We start from the raw sequence: 24,718 nt of genomic DNA on the forward strand, positions 1-24,718 counted from the left end.
CCATTATTATCATCACCACCATCATCAACACCAACACCACCACCATGAACACTACCACCACCACCATCATTATTATCACCACCATTATGATGACCACCACCATCATGACCACTATCATAACCACCACCCCCATCATCACCACCATCATCATCACCACCATCACCACCAACACCACCACCATGAACACTACCACCACCACCACCACCATTATTATCATCACCACCATTGTGATGACCACCACCATCATCATCATCATCACCATCATGACCACCACCATAACCACCACCACCACCCCCATCATCACCACCATCACCACCACCACCACCACCACCACCACCACCACCATTATCATCACCACCATCATGACGACCACCACGACCACTACCCACTACCACCACCACCACCACCAGCACTATCATTACACCACCATCATCACCATCACCACCATTATGACTATTAGCATGACCATCACCACCACCACCATCATCATCACTATTATCATCAACACAAGAGTCAGACCCAGAGCAGAGAGCACCTCAGAGCCCCTTTGAGAGCAGGCAAACTCTGAGCTTCAGAGCAGAGATAGAAGAAGTGGTTGGATCTTTTCCAGTTTGACAGTTCTGGGAATCTTGTCCCCCGTGTGCTGTCCTCTCTCGTAACGGGTGGGTTCGTGGATGCCTCCTTATTTGTGCTCAGTGTCCCGGGCACTGGCTTCATTGGAATTCTGCCCTTTCCCCAGCCTTGCCTTGGCTGCATGCCAGGTAAATGACGCAGAGCCCATCCTGCCTCTAGTCACCTCTGCCACCCGCTCAGATAATTAGAATCAACACATCCATTTCCCTAATGGCATTCTCATCTTCCTCCCCGAAAAGTTTTCAAATAGAAAAAGAAAGGCAAAAACAAGCTACAACTGTCCTTGTTTGGGCAATTTGCAGCTCTCCACAGCTGACATCCACCCAGCTTTGTGGCAGAGCAGAGCTAGGTGGGAGATGACGTGGTCGGTGCTGTTATTAAGTTTGGCAGCGATTTGGAGACAAAGCGTCCTGCTGGAGAGAGGCTTATAAACAAATACTCAAGGGTAATCCTTTAGGCTCCAGCCTTTGAGAGCTCATTGCTGGTGGGTGGGGAGAAAAAAAAAAGAAGCCTTAATGTCACTTCTCGGCAAACAAAAGGAAAGGAACTCAGGAAATAAGATGGCTTTCACTTCTTCCCAAGAGCCTGGCCAAACGTCCTGAGTTGTGCCCAGGTAGCAATCGGATGCTTTTCACCAGGGATCAGCAAATGTTTTCTGTAAAGGGTCAGGGCGTAAATATTTTAGACTTTGCAGCCTATACAATTTGTCACAAAACGCTGCACATTGTTGTGCGAAAGAAGCCATAAACAATACACAAATGAATGGGCATGTGTGTTCCAATAAAACTTTATTTACAAAACAAACCAACAAAACCACAGGCTGTGCCTTGTTGACTCCTGTTCTAAGCTCTAGTGGAAGGAAAAATAGAATAGGAGACAGACCTCAGAGCTAGATTTAAATCCTGGTTCCAGCCTTTCCAGACTGTGTGTCCAGGACAAATCCGCCTGTCTTTTCTGAGCCTCAGTTTCCTCATCTTTAAAATGTGTTATAACATAGGTGATTTAAAAGTGTTTGGCACATTTTAAAGGTCAAAAAATAATAAGTGTCCCTACCTACCCCATGTTTATTATAGAGCACTGCCTCAGCTGGAAAACCCCAAGGACTAAAATCAACAGTCTGTGTACACACTTCTGTTGTGAGAGTGAACAGTAGGTTGTGGGTTAATGTCAGGCCATCATGAGACACTGAGAGTCAAGGACACTGCACTGTTTCGAGCCTAATAGTTATGTTTGCATTTTAACTGGAATGGCTTTCAGAAGGGATCTTTGGGAGAATTCTGACTTTTGTGAGATGATGCTAATAGTTAAGACATACTTAACCAGAGCGGGGGAAGGGACTCCTTTTCATACAAAAAGTATAAAAAGAACCCTGATTTGTGATCCCATGGTTGGTTGGTCGGTTGGTTTCCATTATGGATTTTAGCTGGAGGTTGATTTTAAGTTGAGTTGTATATAGTTTATATTTACTTGTTTTTTTTTTAACTGCTGTGATTTATATAACAGCTTGCCATTTATGCCAGGCATGTTTTATGCCTTATATTATTTATTTCTCCCAAATCCCCTGGGACCTACTGCCTGCTTTTCAAAGTGTGGCTCACAGATGAGCGGTCATGGCTACAGAAATGCAGAATCCCAGGCCCCACGCCACACCTTTAAGTCAAGATGCACATTTTAACAAGACCCTCAGTGGTGCACATAGACACAAGGAATCCTAATATAGACACTGCATCATGGTTATATTACAGATCGGGAGACAGAGGCTGAGAGAGGTGACAGAGCTTCCCCCCATCCAGACCCTGACCACACAGTCGACTACCCTATTTAGCTTATGGTTCCTGCCTCTGTATTAGTGATATGGTTATTTTGCTTCTCTAACCTTTCCGCCCAGCTAACCGTGTACTTCCTGTTGTTAGGCATCCCTTTCTTCTTGACTCTTCCATTGTGGGGGTCCAAAAGTTAACCGCACACCAAGTAGGTGCTCAAATATCTGCTGTCTGGTTGAGTGACTCCATCAAACATTTGCATATGCAAAACTGAAAGCCTGCTATTTAAAAAAAATGGGGTTGGGGGCTGCCAGTTGTAATCAGTAGGGTGTCCTGGGCACATGTGCCTTTCAGTGCTGAGTCTTTAGAATATAGAATAATAACCTCTCTTGGAGGGTTAGAAGCATAAACACCTTGACCCCAAGGGCTCTAAGAAGCTTCAGGTTTCTCTAGTTTTGTCTTCTGGAGTGATAACTTCAGCAATCAGGACAGGTGAGGCACAGTGATTTCCCCAGTGTTTAGATTATTCTATTTTAGTTTTTAATTTTAAAGTAATCTCTGTGCCCAGTGTGGGGCTTGAACTCATGGCCCTGAGATGAAGAGTCCCATGCTCCATCAACTGAGCCAGCAAGGCTCCCCTAGGTTCTTTTCTATCTCCCTAGAACATATGCGAATCCCCTAGAGAGGTGGTCTCCAAATATGTCCGCCAGCAGCCTCATGGAGCTATTTAAATTTAGGTTAATTAAAATTAAATACGATTAGGACACAGCTGTTGACTTGCACGGGCCACGTATCAAACACTCAGTAGCCACCTGTGGCCAGCAGGCATAATCTGGCACCAACATAACCTTTTGGCATGTAATCTGAATTCTTCCCCTTTGTTCCAGTCTTACTCGCGGTTCCTCCCCGACCTCTTCCTGGGGTGAAGCCAGCCAGGCCACATGCACTTCCTTTCCACTTCCCTCTTTGGGCCACTTATGGCTCTTCTCATGGCCAGAAGGAGGGGGACTTGGTTTTGGAGCAAGAAGTAACAAGGCTATGCTCAAGATAGCCTCACTGAGCCGTCAACTCCTTTAGGTTAAACCCCACTCGTGCCTTGGGCCACCCTGGTCTTGGGATGGCAAGGACACCAACATTGTCATCTAGTCTCTGTATTTCATCCATTTTTCCACAGGGCGCCACCGCCCTGCATTTTTTGAAAAATAAGTTTTACAGCTAAACTCTGTTATGCCTGTAAGTTAACTTTCAAACCTTCCTCTCCTCTGATATGACTTCCTAACAACATGATTGCTCAACATTTAGACCTGTGGAATCTTAGCATTTGGAATGATAGCATCCTAGAGATACTATGGTATCTAAGACCTTAGAATCTTCAAGCTAGAAAATCTTAGGACGCGTAGAAGCTTGAATCATTAGACATACATAATAGTAAAATCTTATTAGGTTGAACCATACAAAATTTCCATTTGTATATAAAATGGTTGACTATAGTTGATTTCACACGGTTCAGCCTAATAAAAGTATGGACTATTGGAAGTCATACATTCTTAGAATTATTCACTCCCAAAAGCTACTGAATTTTAGAACCCTAAGATTTTAGAACAGGGACCAGTAAATTTTTTCCCCCAAGGTCCAGAGGGTAAATATTTTCAGCTTTGTGCACCACAGACTCTCTCTCAACCTCTGAATCCTGAAAGCATCCACACGGACAATATATAAATGAATGTGTGGTTGTGTTCCAATAAAACTTTATTTACAAAGACAGGCACAGGCCAGATTGGAATTGCAGACCATAGTTTGCTGCCCCTGTTTTGGAACATAAAAGCTGAAAGGGTTCCATCAAGCACTCGGATTCACACAGGAAACTCCTAGACCTACTTTCAGAGGTCCTGAAGGGCCTCATTCAAATGTGGAGACATTTTTTTAATGTTTATTTTATTTTTGAGAGAGAGAGTGAGCAGGGGATGGGAAGAGAGAGAGGGAGACAGAGGATCCCAAGCAGGCTCTGTGAGAACAGCAGAAAGTCTGATGTGGGGCTCAAACCCATGAACCATGAGATCATGACCTGAGCCAAAGTCAGACACTCAACCAATTGAGCCCCCCAGGCAGCCCCAAACGTGGAGACATTTTAAGGAATTGTTGCTTAGTTCAGACCACTGTCTCTCCCGGGGCAGCATGTGGCCTCCAGAGAGGGAATGAGGAGAAGGAAGAGCCTCTGGAGGCTGTTGCTAACATGTTCCCCGGCCCTGGGAGGGAGTCAAAGCCATGTGTCTACCCTGAGGAGAATGAACGAGGCCTGCCTTCCAGCAGCCCCAGCCCCTCTGAGGCCAGCAGCCCCTCTGAGCCAAGCCCCTCAATGAGAAAGTCCAGATGACCCTGCGTGCTGGAGAGGGCAGGATGGATAGAGCTGGCAAGAGCCAGGGGTGGGGGGAGGGTGGGATGGAGGGCAGCAGCGAGGTGGATTTGATGAGGCTGTTCGTCCAGGTGGCGCGGGCCACAACCTCGACATGTGGAGGAGAAAAGAGAGATCATACACTGCTTAGCGATCGTTTCTTTCCCACTGAGTCAATAAATGAATAAATGGACCACGAGTGGCCAAGTGGCTGATATAATTTTAGACTCCATCAAAAGGAAGATCACAAAAGTGTATGGAGGGAGTTTCCACGTCTCTGTGTCCCCCCGCGGGGGGCCTGGGCTTCCTAATGTTACAGTCTGGGAGGCGTCTCAAAGGAGGACAGGGCAATCTGGGGACATTTACTGCCTGTCTGCTACATGGCAGACACAGTGCAAAGTGCTTTCCACGCTTTCCACAATTTGTCTCATGAAATCGGCACTTCCAACCTCATGAGCCAGGTAATATTTTTTTTTCCCCTCTATTTTACACAATTTTTTTTAAAAAGGCGTTTAAAAAGACGAAGTGACTTGCCCAAGGCTAAATAAGTAGGAAAGATTAGCGCCGGGACATGGAATTGGTCTCCTGGACTTCGAAACCTTTGCGCCCAATCAAGATGTTGCTATTTCGTGAAGGAACATCACGATGCATGTGGATCACCCCCGGGGTATTGTTCAGATGCAGAGCCTACGTCAGCACATCTGGGGCAGGGCCTGAGAATCTGCATTCCCAACCAGGAACCAGGTGATGCCGCTGGCCCAGGGGCCTCCCTGGGAGTGGCTGGCACTGTATCATGCTCTCTCCTTATTCCAGACCCCCTGAAGCCATGGAAGGGGAAAGCGGATTTTTTTAAGATGAGGTCACACAGCAGGAAGTGGTTTACCAGTTCAGGATTCAAATTCGCATCTGTCTGATCCAGAGTCTGTGTCTACTGCCCCCCCTTCTGCCTTTAGCTTGGCTTTCGACCGCATTGGATTTTGCCACTCAGGGAATATTTTGCAACATCTGGAGACATCACTGATGGGCACAATGTGGGGGCAGGCATGCTGCTGGTTATCTACTGGGTCAAGGTCAAGGACACTGCTAATGATCCTGAAATGCTTAGAACAGCCAGCTTCCCGGCACCCCCAGCAAAGAATAATCTCCCTCCCCAGGGCACCTGGGTGGCTTAGTCAGTGAACTGTCCGACTCTTGATTTTGGCTGATCAGGTCATGATTTCAAGGTTCCTGAGTTCGAGCCCTGCGTCAGGCTCTGTGCAGTTGGCAGGCTGTTAGCACAGAGCCTGCTTGGGATTCTCTCTCTCCCTCTCTCTCCTTTCCCATTCAGTCTCTCTGTCTCTCTCTCTCAAAATAAATAAACTTAAAAAAATGATCTCCCTCCCCTGTCAATGTCAATCGATGTCAATACATCAATAGTGTCGATAATGTCAGTAACACTGAAATTGAGAAACCCTCCTTTCTAACAGAGTCTCCTTCCATCCAGGAAATAAAAACCCACCTAGAACCCCTGTCTGGAGGCCACATAGTGCTCTTGAATTAGAGGAGTTCATGAGCATTTGAAACTATGCTCCCACAAAAAAAGTAGCGTGAATAAAAATGACAGTCAAAACTACCGACAAAAGCCCATTTCCCAGTCAATAAGTGGAACTTTCCACTGCTTCGAGATGAAGCCAGGGTGTTTGCATCTCTGGAACATCCTCTCGCCTCAGCAGATGGAAGTCAATCAAGTCCAGAAATCATTGTCTTAATCTCCGGTCATTATCACGCCTGGCCGCACACTGTTTATCGGCGTCTTTAGCTGTTAATGTCGCACGCACTGTTTTCTCTGACAACAGCTCCTATTTCCACCCATTTCTCAGCCAGACGGCATTGACCTCGGTCCAAGCATGAGAAAAGCTGGGATCCGGCATTGATTGCCAGGACCCACAGCTCCGGTCCACGTCCTGGCTGATCACTTCCGGCGGGGGGACGTATCTAGTAACACAAGACTATTAATGAAGGTTGATGGACCTGGGAGGGTTTGTTTCTGTTCACTCGAGCTCATTGGTGATGGTTCTTTGGCTTGTTGGGACTGCCGGCTGGGGCTTCAGTCATGATAAGACGACTGTGTGTGCCTGAAGCAAAGTGGATCTCTGGAGAGGGACGAAGCCATATGACAATGGTCTTGTACGCATTCCGCTCTTCACAGTTTACAAAGCACGTGGACGTGACCTGGGCTTTGCAGACAGGGAGAGAATGGATGGCTAACGTGGAGTTGAGAGGGCAGACTCTCGCATGTGTCCCTGGTGCTGGGGAGTCGGGGCAGGGGCGGGCCCCGTATCCGGGGCTTGGGTCTGGTGCCTTTTCTCAATCTCACCGCTGCGCTGTCTCTCCCTGGCTGTGCATATTCCTCGACTCCTAGGGAGTATCTGCGGTCCTGCACCACATCTCTCCTGGAACTCTCTGAACACAGAAGGATGCTAACAAGGACGAGATCTCACCTGACCATGGGCAGTGGGGGTTAGCCCATTGGCAATAATGATTTTCTCCGATTCCTGGGCACGTTTGCATGACTTGTGACCGGGAAGTGAGGAAGTTGGGAGAGATGGGAGTGTGTTTTGGTGGAGAGGGGACAGGAAGGATCTGGGGCATTGAAATAGTACAGCCAGGGCGGGTGCAGGGTTGAGTGGCCCAGCTGCCTAAATGAGGAGCCTGAGAGGGCCAGGGGACATGGGGGGAACGTGAGAAAATGTCACGATAGAGGAACCCCCGTCAACTTGCCACACTTTACAAGCTGTCACCCGGTTGCTCCGGGAACAGGAAAGAGGGCTGTTTATGGAGCACCTGCTGTGTTGTATGCGGTATATCAAGCACCTTCCACCCAGGAGCCCACATCTGTGGGCTCTTGTACAATCCCACAGCACAGCCATGCTGAGGTCATTCCCACTTTACAGTTTAGGGAAACTGAGGGTCAGGTAGATGGGTGACAAGACTGGACTGGTGTCAGACTGGACGCAATGGAGAAGGCATCATCATGGAAGAAGGCATCATGGAGAAAATGACTATGAAATGGGTCTTGAAGGATGAGTAGGAGTTCACTCAGCAGGGAAGAGCATTCCAGGTAGAGGAACAGTAGGCGCAAAGGCACAGGGGCAGGAAGGAGCGCAGCCTGTTTGGGAGCTGGTGAAGACCATGGGAATTACCAATGAGTGGGGTGCAGAGGGTGGGTACTGGAAGGAGAAGAATGTCAGAAGGTGGGCGGGGGACCGTGAAGCCTCGCCAGGCTTAGCCACACAGTTTGGACTGTGAGAAATGAGGAGGAACTAGGGCCTCTTAAGCGGGAGAGGATGTGATCACATTACAGAGATTCTCCGTTGGGCGATTTACGAGATGCAGCACAGAAAGGGGGCTAGGCGGAAGAGAGGGACAGCAGCTGAAGACAGCAAGACAGCAAGAGCACCCTTAGGGGATGACGATGGACCCTCTATGATCATGAACAGAGGGCAGGAGAAAAGTGCAAGAGACCAGCCCCATTGTACTGAGGAGACACTTGAAGCCCAGAGTAGGGACCGGGGGGTGGGGGGTAGGGGGTATGGAATAAATGGTGTTTGCGTTACCTTCTTTGGGTGCAGGACCCAGGGGACACTTGAGAAGTTTCAAAGTCCAGCTTCCCTATTTCTGCAATCACATGGACTAGTGGGCTGAGAAGACATACGAGCTTCATTTCCATTTAAATTGAAATAAGACATGTCAAAGGTGACTCGATAATTACTGCCTGGAACAATGGCCCTCTGATGCGGGAAGTGTAGTGTCAGTGTATGTGGTACAGATAATTTTTGCATTTGAGACTTAATTATGTTGATATAATTATTCTTCTGTCAGGAGAAATTGGGTGGCACAGATACGTCATATTTGCATCTGAGTAGAAAAATGAAATGCTTTCCTTCTTCTTCTTCTTTTTTTTTTTTTTTTTTTTTTTTTGCAGGAAGCAACTGGGTGGGCGACTCTGGGGAGTCAGGAATGGGGGGTTTGGAAGTTCACTCCCGGTCAGGATGGCTGTCTGTGGCTGGCGGGGCTTTGTGACACCCTGCTGGTGTCCCCTTGGGAGGGCTGGACTCCACCCACAGTCCTTCTTTGCCCCTTTCTGAAGATGCTGCATCAGAAGTCACAGCCTGGGGCCAGTTTTAGGGCTGAGAAAGCTGTGAGCTCTGAGTAGCTAGAGCTGTAAGGAATTTTTAGAGAGTGGGATTTATTTTATTTTATTTTATTTTATTTTATTTTATTTCATTTTATACTACTCTGTTCCATATTAAATTAAATTAAATTAATTAATAATTAATTTAATTTAATTTAATTTAATTCGCAAAGCTTGTGATTCAAAGACTCACAAAGCCTGATCACTTCCCTCCTGGCTGTCCCCACCCCACTGGTCTTTTGTGAGGGTCTGGTGCCGGTGAAAGGAGTCTGTGCCCTCCACCACCCCCCACCCATCTGGAGAAACTTGGGACCCCCCAGAATCCAGTACAAAGCCCCCTCCTCACCATTGGAACCCCAGTCCGTGGCACCATTGTCACCCAGGGGTGGCGCCCAGTGTTTAGGCAAAAATGGCTCATAGTCCAAAGTGGGTGAAAGAGAAAACGTAGAGGGAGGAGCTCACTTCCTTTATAAAAAATGCTTATTTATTTATTTACTTTAAATGTCTTATTTATTTTTGAGAGACCACAAGTGGGGGAGGGGCAGAGAGGATCCAGCTGGAGGAGGGTTCTGCACTGACAGCAGTGAGCCCGATGTGGGGCTTGAACTCATGAACCATGAGATCGTGACCTGGGCTGAAGTCAGATGCTCAACCAACTGAGCCACCCAGGTGCCCCAATGGTCATTTATTTTTGAGAGAGAGAGAGAGAGACAGAGCGTGAGTGGGGGAGGGGCAGAGAGAGAGGGAGACACAGAATCTGAAGCAGGCTCCAGGCTCTGAGACGTCAGCACAGAGCCCGACGTGGGGCTCGAACCCACGAACCATAAAATCATGACCTAAGCCGAAGTCAGTCGCTTAACCCACCCCAGCGCCCCGAGGGGAGCTCACTGTCTAACAGAGAGAGGACCTAGGTTCTAGCTCGACCTCGGCCACCCAGGGGGTGGCTCAGCAACCTTGGCCAGGTGTCCTGCTGCTCAGAGCCTCAGTTTTGGGGCCTGGCAGATGCTGTGTGTGTCCACAGATGCACCTGTGATGTGTGCATGCATATCGCACACACAATATGTGCAGGCCAGGTCCTCATCATCTAGATGTTTATCAGCCCAAGCTGCATAAAACGTTCATTTTCCGGAATTCTATAAAGGCCTTCAGGCAGTAGCTGGGGGCATTTTGAAACAATCAGTTAGGAAAATGAGCAGGGAGAAGGAGGGCTGCAAGCAGGTGCCTGGAGTCCCAAGCCCTTCTGTCTCAAGGTGACGGGGAATCCTGGTGGGGCAAGCTGGAGGGGCGGGGTGGGGGTTCCAAGGCTCCCTGCTTGTCTGCATGGCTAACTCCATTCTGCCTTTCACATAAAACCATTTTACCCAAGCATCTATACGCACGTGCAGAAATGAACACAGGATGGAAAGACACCGTCTTAGTCCTTAAGAGGGGTTGTCCCCAAGTAACAGACATTTTTAAAGGGTTTTTTTTGCCACTTTATTTTCTAAATTCTCTATAGGGAACCCTGTGGGAACCAGAAAAGAGAAGAAATGGTGTTTAAAAGACAAATAAAGGATCACAGGGCATTATACAAGTATGCTAGGGCTGCTGTAGCAAAGTGCTACAGACAGAGTGGCTTGGACAAACAGAAATGTCTCGAGGTCTGGAGGCCAGAAGCCTGAAATCATGGTGTCGGCAGAGTTGTGCTCCCCCTATAGGGGCTAGAGAGGGAAGTGCTCCATGCTTCTCTCCTAGCTGCTGGTGGTTTGCTGGCCGTCTTTTATGTTCTTTGGCTTGTAGATGCATCCTTGGGATCTCCTGCTGACACATGGAGCCCTCCCTGTGTGTCTTCACATCATCTCCCCTCTGTGTGTGTCTGTCCCTTTCCAAATGTCTCTCTTCTTATAAGGACACTGGTCATACTGCATGTGGGTCAGCTCATGTTAACTTGATTACCTCTGTAAAGACCCTGTCTCCAAACACAGCTGTATTCTGAGGTACCGGGGATTAGGATTTCAACCTATTTTGGGGTCAGGGGGACATAATTCAACCTATAAATAGATATGTTTCTAGAAATGAGAAGAAGTGCAGGATGGCTACGGTGTTTTCCTTTGTGGGTGGTGGAGTCCATTGAGATGGAGGTTATATGTGAAGAACGTCTAGTGTTACCGTGTTGGTCAACTTCCAAGATGGTGCCCCATGATCCCAACCTCTGGCATTCACACCCCTGCATAGCCTCCTCCCATATTGTGCCAGAGTTGGTCTGTGTGATCAAGAGATGGTCAGTAGTGATGACACCTTGTCACTCCCGAGGCTAGGTTATCCAAGGCATTTGGCATTTGCCCTCCTCTGTCTTGGATCATGTGCCCTGGGACCCCCAACCACCACGTCCTGAGGACACTCAAGCAGCTCAGTGAAGTCCCTTGTGGCAGAGAACCGAAGGCTCCAGCCAACAGCCATGTCAGTGAGCCTTTCTTGGAAGGGACCCTCCAGCTTTAGTCAAGCCTTTGGACAACTATGCCCTGGCTGACATCTTCACTAATACAGATTCTGGATTAGTTTTCTTTTGCGGCTGCCATAAATTATCCCAAACTTAGCAGCTTAGGATAATGCAATTTATCCTCTTACTGACTTGGAGGTCAGACGTTTAAAATAAGTCTTAAGGGGTTAAAATCAAGGTGCAAACAGGACTGGTTCCTTCTGGAGGCCCCCAGAGCAACTCATGCCTTGCCTCTCTCAGCTTGTGGAAGCAGCCAGAAATTCCTGGCTCCTGGCGACCTCACTCCAGCACTATGCCGCCATCACTTTATTGCCTTCTTCCCCACTGACCCTCCCACCTTCTTCTTATGAGGACCCTTCTGATGACATCCAGGGATCACCCGGATACTCCAGGATAACCTCCCCATCTCAAGATCCTTAATTTAATCACACCTGCAAAATTCCTCTTGCCATCTAAGTTAACATAGTCACATGTAGCAGGGATTAGGATGTGGACGTCTTTGGAGGCTGTTATTCATTCTGCTATAGACTCTGAGCCAGATAAGCCACTCCTGAATTCCTGACCCACAGGAGACACTGAGAGAGATAGTGAATGATCTTTCATATTTCAAAACACTAGGTATTGAGGCAACCTGTTATGTAACAATAAATAACTAATACAGATTAGGGGGTTGTAATCCAACATTTGGTTCTGTAACACTTGAAAATTGTAATTCTGGATTTCTTAGGACTTTTTCCTTGAAATATATATATACATATATATATTTCAAGGAAAAACATATATATATTTACATATATATACATATAAATATATATATATTTACATATATATACATATACACACGCATCTATTTATCTATCTACTATATATTTACATCTATATAAAATATAAATATTTATAAATATAGGTATGGATGGAGAGAAAGAGAGAGAGAGAGAGAGAGAGAGAGGAAAGTGTGCAGATCTTGCAAACATACAGTTGGATGACTTTCTACAAACTGAGAACACTCTGTCTTTCATAATGAAGCCTGGGTTAAGCCTGGATATGTCTGTGCTCTGTGCCCGTGATTCTCCTCTCTTCCTCTCAGATACATTCCCGCTCCTTCTCTTCTCGACTTTACGTTGTAGGAAACTAGGGGCACCTGGGGGGCTCAGTCGGTTAAGCGTCCGACTTCTGCTCAGGTCATGATCTTGAGGTCCATGAGTTCAAAACCCGTGGTGGACTCTGTGCTGATGGCTCAGAGCCTGGAGCCTGCTCCGGATTCTGTCTCTCCCCCTCTCTCTGCCCTTCCCCTGCTCATGCTCTGTCTCTCTGTTTCAGTCTCTGTCTCTCTCAAAAATAAACATTAAAAAAAATAAAAATAAATTGTAGGAAACTGTTTTCTCATTTCCTTGCCTTTCATTGGTCAACCAATGAAAGGCGGCAATGGACAATGAGCAGGAGAGGGAGAGAAGCCAGGATATTTCTCCCTCTTTTGCACTACCTTGGAGGTGCATCCCCGGCAGCAGCTGAGGCAGCCTCCCATTGGATGGCCCAACATTCTGATTTGTCCTTCGAGCTCTAGGTTGGCAGTGCCTTCCTGCCATTGCTAATCTATCCTGGCTTCTCACCTTTTTCTGTCATCTGAATAACCAATTCCCTGTATTAAATTCTTTTGTTTGAATGATCTAGAGCTATTTCTATTTTCTCAACTGATAAAGGCTCCTTTGAGGCACTGTATTAAATCCTTCCAGTTTCAACAACAACAAAAAAGCAACAGGCTTATAAAACTACATTTTCTGAAAAATGAGGCTGTCCTTGCCATGTGATACCTGCAGGCTTCATACTTTCTGAGTCTTTTCATAGAAAGAAGGACATTTTGTTACGTATCAAGTGTGTGCCCACATATTAGGTAGACCAGATGTACACCACCATACATTATTTCGTTTGTTTCTTGCCATGATCTTTTGTCTGGAGATCATACTTGCATTTTGCCAGATGAGGGACTGGAAGGAAGGAAGGATTAAGAATTCTTCAAAATTCACATAAGCGTTTCATTTCTCCTGCTGTTCCCATATTGTTGTTAGCCCCCCACCGCCCCCGACTGGGGTCTCTCAATTCCACAGAGCACTTACCAGTTTTCAAGGAGACCTGGCCCTCTCGTCTGCCAACCAACCAACCAACTAATATCAGTATCTTCTTTGAGGATTCAGGATGCATTTCCAGGAAGATGGAGGTCTTTTAGAGTGTGGCACGATTGGGAGTTCCAGCTGATGGGCCACTGGATGAAGTGCTTAGCTTGGTGGTTCATAGAGGGGACTCTGGCCCCAGATTGCCTGGGTGTATGCAGGGATCGATTGGACATGCCTGCTGCAGGTGCAGAAAAGGGTGGGAGGAGTTGTTAGGTATTTACTGATCCTTTGGAAACAGGCAGCCCTGAGCTTGAATCTGTGTGTCACTTTCTAGCTGTGTGACTTCAAGGTCTTTGATGAGTCTCTCTGTGTCTATTACCAAATGATAAGCACAGAATCAAATAATTAATTTGCAGGAAGATTGTGAAGAAAGGGACTTGGCGTAGTGATGATCACCTTATCCTTAGCCCTCTTGTTGCTGGAGGTTGGGCTCTAAGTAAGAGAATCTGGTGCTTCCTTTGGGGGTTTCTACTGGGTACCCCAAGACTTTCCTTTCCCACATTGAGACTCAAAGCTCCATGCTAACGCTTGTTCCATTGCCAATATGACCCTGGAACTCTAGCCAGGACACCGTTGACAGGGCTTTTATTTTACCTCGCAGCCTCATTTCTCCCAGGCAAGGGACCCTGGGACAATTTGAATGAAACAATGGAAATTCCTCATCATCTCATCACTTCTTTCAGAGAAGACTCCCCCCACCTCTGGAGACACAAATATCCTTGGGTAAAGCAGGAGCAAAGGGGACAAGAGCCATGGGCTGGAGTCAGGACACCGAGGTCCAGCTATAGATCACTGTGTCTTGGGTGCACGACCTTGGGCAGATGATTTCACCTTTCTGAGGCTCAGTCTGCTCATCTGTCAAATGGGGATAACGAGGCCAGCATGGGAGGCACTGAGCGGGTGGTCCGGCGGATTGTTCCTCGCAGCATAGACAGAAATAAAATCTTATATAGTTTTTAACTTTCTGATAAGAAAAGTCATCCATATTCTTTGCAGAAAGTCTGGAGAAGTATAGAAAGGAAAACAAAAGTCACCTGACCTCTCACCACTTGAGATAATAACTCTGCCATTACTTTGTCGTCATGTCCTCAAGTTACTTCTTATGTGCTTGTGTCGCACTTGACTTTGAGGGTTCTCATAAAAATTATGTGAAATGAGGCATTTCATACATTTAGCAGGGGACCTGCCCATGTGAGAAAATAGAAATAAATATACTCACATAATAATTAATTAAACAAATATTTATTAAGTATGTGCTATGTGTCAGACTGGGAATGTTCACGCAGGTGCATCTGAATATATGCACGTACACGTGTGTTCATGCGTATTTATATGTATTTGTAATAGCATATATATTTGTGTGTAATTTTTTTTGGGGGGGGAGGCAGGCTCTGTAACATAACATTTCTATTTGTCTTTAGCGCATCAGAAGAAAACAAAGTGAGTTTTCATTATGTTCAGGAGGTGTTTTGAGATGGCCTGATCTACAATATAAACTAGGAGAAATGAACTTTGCAGTGGGATACCTTGAAAGGATGTAGAGGCAACCTCTCGAGCCGCAGAAACTGATGCGTGAGTCCTGCGCATTTGCAGACAGGAGGCCGTCTGCTAAAGATGCCCTGGTCAGAGAAAACAAACAACGGTTTTGAATATTAGCCTCCAATGGAATGTCACAGGAGGAGATGATTTTAATTGCAGCTACTAATTATCGTATGAACGACCTCCCACACGGGCAGCTCTGTGTGGCATGTTCCAGGGGGAGTAGCCTGGAAGTTTAACAAGGGTTAATGATTCTCTTAAGCGATGCTGGGGAGGTCAGCACATACACACAGTACTGTATTTATCTCTGTGTGTGTGGTAGTATGTATGCATAATGAATTCCCAGGCCCCCCCGCTTCATTCACCACTTAGAGTCATGCTATAACACCATTCATGCAATCCCCAAACATACACTGAGCGCCTGCTATGTTCTGAACACCAGCAATACAGATAGATGAGGTCCCTGCGAGAATGTTGAACTCCGTAGAAGTTAGGACTTAGCCTGCATCGCTTGTGCGTAGATCAGGGCTGGCACACAGTAGGTGCTCGATAACTGTTTAGTGAATGAATGAAAGGTATATAAACATACATATACATACATGTAATGAATATATCATACATGTATATAATATCTATGTTGTGTGTTATTACAGTGTGTATATGGCTCGATTGCAGCCATAGATGAACGTGGGCATATTTGCCAGTGGGTTTCTGCCGTATACGTCTAACTATCTGAATAGTTCCATATCCTGATTTCTCCCCCAACTTCTTCACGCTTCAAGCCTCCAAAGAGAGATAAAAACAGAGAAGACCGGCTTCATGCTTGGCCTCCAAACACAACCCCATGTGCACGTGGTGGTCCCAGTCCAATCCCAAGCACTGTTAGTCAGATGTTGTGGAGAATGGAAGAAGGTCCCAGGCTCCCAGACGCGAGAGAGGGTGCCTCCCCGGTGCCCCCTTCTTGCGTGTCCCCTGTATGTCTCCCGAGGGGTCTCCGGCGGGGGCATTGTTTTGTCTGCCCCAGGGACACTGTTTGGGGCACCACATCCATTGTCCTAATGACTTGGTCTCTGCAATCAGCAGACGCTATTTGTCTTCCAAGTTGAAGCAGGAAAGGTTTGCTGATTACTGATGGCACATACTCTAGACTTCCCCAAACCGTCTCCTTGGGGTGTTCCCGCTGAGTCTGATGTGACTCCCCCGGGCCCCGTCCTTGGTCCACAGATACCCTTATCTACGGAGGGTTTTCTTTCGTTGTTGTTGTTTTATTATTGGAGAGAGACAGAGGCGGCGCAAGCAGGGGAGGGGCAGGGAGAGAGAGGGAGAGAGAACCCCAAGAAGGATCCACGCTGCTGGTGCAGAGCCCGACGCGGGGCCCGAACCCATGAAACTGTGAGGTCATGACCTGAGCAGAAAGTCGGACGCTTAGTGGACTAAGCCACCCCAGGCATCCCTATAGATGGTTTTGCTCACAGCTCTCCTCGCTCTATCTGGTTACATCATCCCCTCCGCTGCCCTTGCTTTTCACCCACATCCTTCCTCTGCAGGGCACTGAAAATCCCTTGGAGCCAGAGTCCTTGCTCGCCCGTGACCTTGGCAAACCTCAGCAATGCTCCCCCCCACTCCGGTCACTCCTCGTTCTCCTCTAAGAATTAAATGATAGCAGTGCCAGCGTTGGCCAAGCCTTTCCTCTCTGGAGATCAGAGAGGTTGAGTAACATGCTCCAGGTCACACAGCCAGTGAATGGCAGAGCTGGGATTTGAACCCCAGCACCCTGGGTCCAGAGGCCACTTTGTCTTTCATGATATTACAGATATGCTTCTTCTCAGTGCCTCCTCTCCTCTGCCCACCTGCTTAGTCCCAGCCCAGAGTCACCCACCCCTGAGATGACAGTGCCTGCCCACCAGGAGGCTCCGGGAGGGTTCCGTGTGACATTGCATGGGCACAGCTGACCCAGGCACAGCTGGGAGGGGACCTCTGTGCTCTCTTCTCATCCCCGAGGCTCATGAGGCATAAAGAGCTGTTACTGAGAAACCCAAGACCTGGCTGCCCGTCTCGGCTTTGTCCTCTCCCGGCTGCATGGCCATTCCACTGCTCCCGCCTCACTTTCCCAATCTCCCAAATAAACATTCACCACATGCCCAAAACGGCCCAGCCGTGGCCCTTGCGCAGCCTCTCCGTGTCTTACAAAGACACAGGTGCCCCGTCGCCTGGGAGAAGGTGGTCGATTCTGTCGCCCCCAGGAAGGGGCTGAGCTCGGAAGCCACAGGGACTTCGCGCCCAGCCAGTTCTCTGGGTGCCGTTAGGAGCTGACGTGTGGGCGTCCAGAGGCAGGTACCTCCTCAGCCATCCCACGCTGTGTGTTATTTCCTCTGACAGCCCACTGGCCTCCTGCCCGGTGGGGGAGGGGGGTGCCCTGCCTCGGACGGTCTCTCACCTTGTCAGCACCAAGATGGGGATTTCACAGCTGGCGGCTTCGATCAACTGCAATGCATTTCCAGCTCCTTGTCACCCCCCCGACCGCCTCTCTCCACACCACTTCTCCTCTGCTCAGCCCTTGGGCTTCTCAGTTTTTGCCTTTTCTCTCTCTGTCTGTTTGTCTCTCTCTCTCTCTCGTTAAAATTGGAAAACCTCAGAATCGGATGAAAGGCACAGACTCACAATAAGCAGAAATGGCTGAGCCGCTCTGCAAAGGAGAGCTGTGCATGTCCCCATAATTGGGGAGCAGCCCCTGCTCCTCCCTGACTTTCGCCAGGGGTGTGCACAGGTAACCCCAGAAAGATCATTGGCCTGGGAGCGGGGGCAAAAGCAGTCTTTAAATCCAGGCTCTGTACCTTACTGCCCTGGATGCCTTCACTGGCGTCCATTTCTTCATCTAAGAAACAAAGGCAACAATCCCAGGCTCAGAGAGGGGCTGTAAACTGTTTGAGGTTGCACAGCTAGTGAGTTAAATGGGCAGCCGGGGACTGTGCTTAGGTCTGACCCTAAATCTTTATATTTTGCCCCCTTCCACGCCCTCAGCAGTTGGTATAGATGTGTGCCTTAAAACAACAGTCGACAAGGGACACCTGGGTGGCTCAGTCGGTTAGGTGTCTGACTTCGTCTCAGGTCATGATCCCAGGGTCCACGAGTTCGAGCCCCGCGTCAGGCTCTGTGCTGACAGCTCGGAGCCTGGAGCCTGCTTCAGATTCGCTGTCTCCCCCTCTCTGCCCCTCCCCTGCTCACACTCTTAATGTCTCAAAAATAAACAAACGTTATTGTGAAAAAATTTCTTAAAGTCGGCAAATAATCCTTAAATAATATTAGAACAGCTTAAAAGAAACATTTTATCTATAATACCCACTCCCTTCATCCTCATCCTGTAAATACTACCAACTTCCTAAGTGTTTTTCCAACTGCGTGCGTGTTATTTGCAGACTGCTAGGGACACAATATTCCTCCGTTCTATTCTGTTTGCGTGCCTTCATTCTGCAGAAGCATTCCATGCTGCCACAGCCCTTATTTCCAACGGGAATGTCTAAGAGCGTCAAGGTGGTACACCGTGATCCCCCTACCGATCCCCAGTTGTTGGCTGATGAGGCTGCTTTCAGCTTCTCCCCATCCTCAACACCACCGCTCGAAGCATCCTCCCCTACAGACCTCCCTCTGCCTTTGATTGATTCCCCCTGGGCTTACCTGCTGGCAGGTGAGATTCTGGGTTTAACCCGAGGTTTCTCAGGGACACTGTGGACATTTGGGCGAGGTAATGCTCTGTGGAGGCAGCTGTCCTGTGCATTATAGGATGTTGGGCATTATCCCTGCAAGGTGCCAGTGACACACACACACACACACACACACCAAGGTGTGACGGCCAAAAATGTCTCTAGGCATTGTTCAGTGAGTGTCCCCTGGGGGGAGCGCAAAATCACCCTTAGTTGCTAATCATTGCAATTAAAGGGTAGGGGTGGGTGAAATCTGTGGGTGAAACCTGTTGCCAATGGAAGTCAGAGGTTTTCCCGAGTCTGGACAGAATCCGATTAGGGCAGGGTTGGAGGGGGAAGAGATGAGCCCACAGAGGAGAGGCAGATGCGCAGAGCTGGAGTTCCAGCACTGCCATTAAGCCTTTGCTTCCCCGGGCCTCAGTTTCTCATCTGCGAAATGGGAGCAATGATAGCCATCCGCCAGGCTTCTGAGCAGGGAGGGAGGTCCTGAGGGTAAGACGCTCAGCACAGTGCCAGGCACAGAAGGATCTTAGTAAATGGCAGTGGGGTGCTCTGGGACGAGCCCCGTTGGCTTGTCAATTTTTGTCTTTGCACCCTCTGAGGACAGGACGGCAGAGTGGAAAGGGCACCGTTCTTTTTAAAAAAGTGTATTTATTTTGAGAGAGAGAGAGAGAGAGAGAGAGCACTCGAGTGGGCTAGGGGCAGAGAGAGTGAGAGAACCCAAAGCAGGCTCTGCCCTGGCAGCACAGAGCCTGACCTGCGGCTGGACCTCACGAACCGTGAGATCATGACCTGAGCCGAGATCAAGAGTTGGACGCTTAACCTCCTGAGCCACCCAGGCGCCCCGCGAACCATTCTTGTCTGCTCCCCAGCCGACATCAATCTCCCACTCCAGATCCATCCCTGAGGCAGACTCAGCTTCCTGAACCAGCTTCGGTGACTGTTCTGGGAAACATTAATTGGTTCATACATTTGCTCATCCATCCAAGGTGTAGTGCCTGGTGCAAAATGGGTGGTGCAGGTTCCAAGCGTGGCTCTGGGGTCAGACACGCTGGGCTCAGAACCCCAGCGTGGATGAATGAGCGCTGTCCATGGGCCACGCCCCAGTGGCCCCCCAAACGCCCCTGCCCTCTATAAAATTCAAAGCATCTCTCTGAGGGTCCATAAGCCCATCTGTGCAGAAAGCGTACCTCAAGGGGTGCCCACCATGTACTAGGTGCTCAGTGAACACTTGACTCAGCCCAGCATGTGTCTCCTCCCCAGAAGCTCTGGCAGGTGTGTGGGTTCTTGCCCAAGGCCAATGTGCGCTTGTGGTCTCTGCCTCCAGGAGAAGCACGTGGAGGACCTCTCAGCAGTGAGACAGACCCTCCAGACAGACCTGGAGACGTCCATCCGGCGGATTGCCGACCTGCAGGCAGCCTTGGAGGAGCTGGCATCCAGTGACAGTGACACGGAGAGGTAACCTACGGGGGGTGGGGGGCAGGCGCAGCGGGGTGCAGCAGGTGGCCTGGGGCCCTGGGGTGCCCTGCAGCCTTCGGTAGATGGAACTCCTTGTCTCGGGTCCTCCGGGGGCCGCATCTGCGGGGACACCCGGATGCATCTCATGGTGGGAAGGACGACTGGCTGGCTCCCGTGAGGAGGGGCAGGACGCTTGCTTCCTCTCCAGTGTCAGCATCTCCTTGTTGCCACCGAAACCGCCTGGCCCAGCTTTCCAAGACTTAGGGCAGGTGACCCTGGGAAGTGTCTGCAGAGTGGGCTCCAGTTTGTAATCATGGCCAGTGACGCGTCCAAGCTGGGCCCAGTCCCCTCACGCGTCAAGTGGACGTAATACTTTGAACCGACCACGTGAAATGGCCAGTTGTTGACCATTCTTGACCTGCAGATTGGCATTCCGTGGACTCAGCCCTCTGTGCCCAGAAATGGGCATCGCTTCACAAAGGCAACGACTGATTCGAGGATGCAAAATTAGCCAGCTGGTGATAGGCAAGGCCTCTCAAGTTCAGTGTCGGGGCTTCTCTCCTTTCTCGGAAGACAGGTTGCTTCCTACCATCTCCACTCAAGTCTCGAGCTGCTGCAGGCCAGGGGTGCCCCGGGTGGCCACATGGGCCAGGGCTGTTGAGCCCCTGCAGGAGGCCCATAGCGTCCTGTTCCCCAAAGCTGCCTTTGCAACCTTGGCATTGTCACCTCTCTGGAACCCACAGCTGCCTGTCTGGCTGCAGCCTCTCTGTCCCCATCCCAGCCTCTGTCGCAAAGCCTGGGCAGCAGGGAGAGATTTTCTTTGCGATTGCTTTGGGAAGAAACAGGTGCCTTAACCTAACCTTCAGAGGCGGTGCCCTCCTTACACACCCCTGTGTGGGCTGCATCGGCCCCTGGTCCCTCTTGGGCTTTGTCTCTGTGGGGGATGGCATGCGTTGCAGCCACAACAATCAACGATCAGACCATGGAGTGCAACCCTCTCCACTCTCGTGAGGACCCTGGGGAAGGTCAGGGTCGCACAGCAAATTAGGTGCTGCAAAACCTGGGGCTGCTGAGTTTCCCATCCTAGACCTTTGCCTGTCACACCCCTCTTAATAGGGTGAAGCAGGAGCCAGCTGCTGACCCGCAGGAGGTGTGGGCATGAGCTGGGCAGTGAGGGAAGGAAGCAGTGGCGTGAGTTAGCTGTGGTCTAGCCAGTGGGGAGAGCCCGTAGAGCTGACCATGCCTCGTTAAGGGGGAAAAGAAAGCCCAGAAGGAAACACACCAACATTCTGGTGGAAGGCATTGCTGGTGACCTAAATTTTGATTTGCTTCAAGCGTATTTACATATTCTAAAGTTTCTGCAGTGAACATACCCAGTCCTCGCTGTACTAGGTAGGTTCCTCTTTGAGGAGATTTTGCTCCTATAAGTTACAGACTTGATATGCCTGATTTTATTTATTTATTTATTTATTTATTTATTATTATTATTAACGTTTATTTATTTTTTTTAATTTTTTTTAACATTTATTTATTTTTGAGACAGAGAGAGACAGAGCATGAGCAGGGAAGGGGCAGAGAGAGGGGGAGACACAGAATCCGAAGCAGGCTCCAGGCTCCGAGCTGTCAGCACAGAGCCCGACACGGGGCTCGAACTCACGGACCGCAAGATCATGACCTGAGCTGAAGTCGGACGCTCAACCGACTGAGCCACCCAGGCGCCCCTGTAGGTCTTCTTTAGAGAAATGTCTGTGAACATCTTCTGCCCACTTTTAATTGGATTAGTTGGGTTTGGGGTGTTAAGATAGCTTTTCTAATAAATGAAAGCTATCAGCAGAATAAATGAAAGTTATAAAAATAACCAAATTGGAAAGAGGCACAGGGTGTGGGCGCTTGCAGGTGTGGGTATAGGCTGGGCAGAGGTATGACAGGAAGCAAGGAGCCTGGGAAGCGAGATCCTGGTGGCAAGGTCATAGAGGGTCACAGACATCACTCCAGTCTCAGCTTAGAGGGGATCCTTCGGAGCCTTAAAGGGACCCTGCCCTCACCCTCATCTTGATAGGAGGCACGCTTATCTCTTTCTGTTCCAGGTGAAAAGCCTCATGCTCACCTTCTGTCCCGATCCTACTTTTCTGAGGTCCCCGGGAATCCCATCTGAACCCCAGCTTCCTGTCTGCATTTTCACGGCCTTGGGTCTCAGCGAGACTCCATCCTGACTCTCTGCCCCGTTAACTTGGAATTGAACTAGACACAGAGCAGAGATCTGACCAGTGGCACAAGAATGGGGGGGGACACTGGGGGGAAATTGCCCACAAAGAAGTCTCAACACATTTTGAAGAATTAATGTGGCACAAACCTTGTTCTCTGGTCACACTGCCATTGAAATGATTATCGGCAGTGAACGGCAGCCCGTGCCTTGCCAGGCTGCAGAGACAACATCCGGAGCAGAGCCCCAGCTCCTACCTGGGTGCCAGCTTCTCCTCCTCTTCCCCCATCCTGACGGCTCCACGGTGTACTTCCTTCTTAATTGTCTCATCTCCCGGGGTACGAGTTTTGGATGGGAGCCCGAGGGATTCGTCGAAGTACCTCTCCAAACTGAGCTCTCAATTAGGATTCACACCCACCGGGTGGAGAGAGAGAAACAGCGTGTGTGTGTGTGTGTGTGTGGTGCTTCCGCTGGAGGTAAGGTTCTTTAAGAGACTTGTTCAAATTATGAAAAGTCACATTTCCCCGTGTTGGGAATTCAATCCGAGTGTAACAGGCCTTCCAGGCTGGAAACGTGGTTACGTGCTCGGAAAGCCAGGCTGCCCATGTGGCAGCGTTGACTCCCGTGCCTTTCTGCACTCGGGCTCTGCCTTGTGACTTCAGCGGTGGCGTCAGCCTTCTCGGATGAATGGGGGAAATGCTTTAAGCTGTTCCCCCGCGGCCTGGTGCAAGCTGATTACTCCTGGAGGGAGAGATGTGTCAGCTGACGGCCCCATCTATTCCTGGGGCTATCCCAGGGTCTGTAGCTACTCACCTTTCTGGGGTCTGGCGGGGGGGGGGGGGGGGGGGGGGGGGGGGGGGGAGGGGAGAAAGTGTGGCGAGGTCGATGGATGACCTCTGACTCCTAGGTCAGCTGAGAGTGTGTCAATTCCAGTTGGCCCAGTCAGAGACCAGTGCTCTAGAAAGGTGACTTCCATTGCTGTGTTGTGTGTGACTTGTATGTTTCTCAGCCTGGGTAAAATTAGGCCACAGTGAGAAAAGTGGGAAGATTAGGGTCACACCAAAGATTGCAGCTCCCGCCACGGGCGCAATTTTGAGTTAATTTATTTATTAGGGGTCCCGGGCTCCAGCCAGACTGTTAAAAAGATGCAGAGTCAGAGCCTCTCTCCATTATTCTGAGAAGGTTGATGCCCCATTCCCAAGCACAGCATGGCTCCCTACTGCAGGATAGCACATGTTCAAATGATGCCACGGAGGCCATCTGGCTTTCTGAGCATCCTTCTAGCTTGGGAGGACTGGATCCCCCAGCCAGGTGGGTACTCTTTGCTGAGGACCCGCTTTGTGTCAGCCTGCACAACCTACTTGTTTTGTAGACATTGTCTCCCAACTTTTGAGGCTGGTACCCAGTTTGTGGATGAGGACACTGGAGTTTGAGAAGTCGAGGAGCCAGCTTAGGCTCAGGCAGCAAGTGCAGGGGCCTCGATGATTTCCAGCCGGACCCCACCCCCCACACTCCTGATAAGCAAATTCTGCTGTCGTGTTCAACAGACCCCTTCTTCCCCCTTTCTCTTGTCACGGTCCTTGTTCTCCACCCAGTAACTGGCCTGTCACTCTGGTGGACGCGTGTCTGTGTCACTGGGACCTGGGGCCAATGCATTCACGCGTTACTTCCCAGGCAGTGTGTGCATTTAGACTGGAGTTGTCTGACGGAGACTCTCGCTGAAGGACCACAACAGAAGACATCTAATTAATTATCTTGCTTAGCAGCAAGCCCCTGTCCACAAATGCTCGGCACTAGTTCTTTAAAAGCCACGTGCACCAATGTGAGAGAAAGAGCCACCGATAAGTCAGGAGACAGGGTTCTGTCCGGGCTGCACCACCAAATAGATGCGGACCAGGTCTCCTGCCCTTCCTGGGCCTCTGCTTGCCTAGCCAACACGTTAAAATCATCATCATCACCACCACCAGCAATATTCACTTTCTACGTTAAGATAGGAGGTACGTTGGGATGCCTGGGTGGCTCATTCTGCTGGGCGTCCGACTCTCGATTTGGGCTCGGGTCATGATCTCAGAGTTTGTGGGTTCGAGCCCTGCAGTGGGTTCTGCGCTGACAGTAGGGGGAGCTTGCTTGGGATTCTCCCTCTCTCCCTCTCTTTCTGCCCCTCCCCACTCATGCTCACTCTCGCTCTCTCAAAACAAATAAACA

General features: G+C 49.3%; 1 protein-coding gene across 1 annotated transcript in view; it reads left to right on the forward strand.

Annotated features, from left to right (window-relative positions):
- MYO18B (myosin XVIIIB) overlaps nucleotides 1-24,718 on the forward strand; it is a 240,850-nt gene that overhangs the window by 182,848 nt on the left and 33,284 nt on the right. The window contains 1 exon segment of the mRNA XM_049619573.1: nucleotides 20,180-20,310. Coding sequence (XP_049475530.1) covers nucleotides 20,180-20,310 — 131 coding nt within the window.

The sequence above is a fragment of the Panthera uncia genome (genome assembly GCF_023721935.1).
Source record: "Panthera uncia isolate 11264 chromosome D3 unlocalized genomic scaffold, Puncia_PCG_1.0 HiC_scaffold_8, whole genome shotgun sequence".
Lineage (NCBI taxonomy): Eukaryota > Metazoa > Chordata > Mammalia > Carnivora > Felidae > Panthera > Panthera uncia.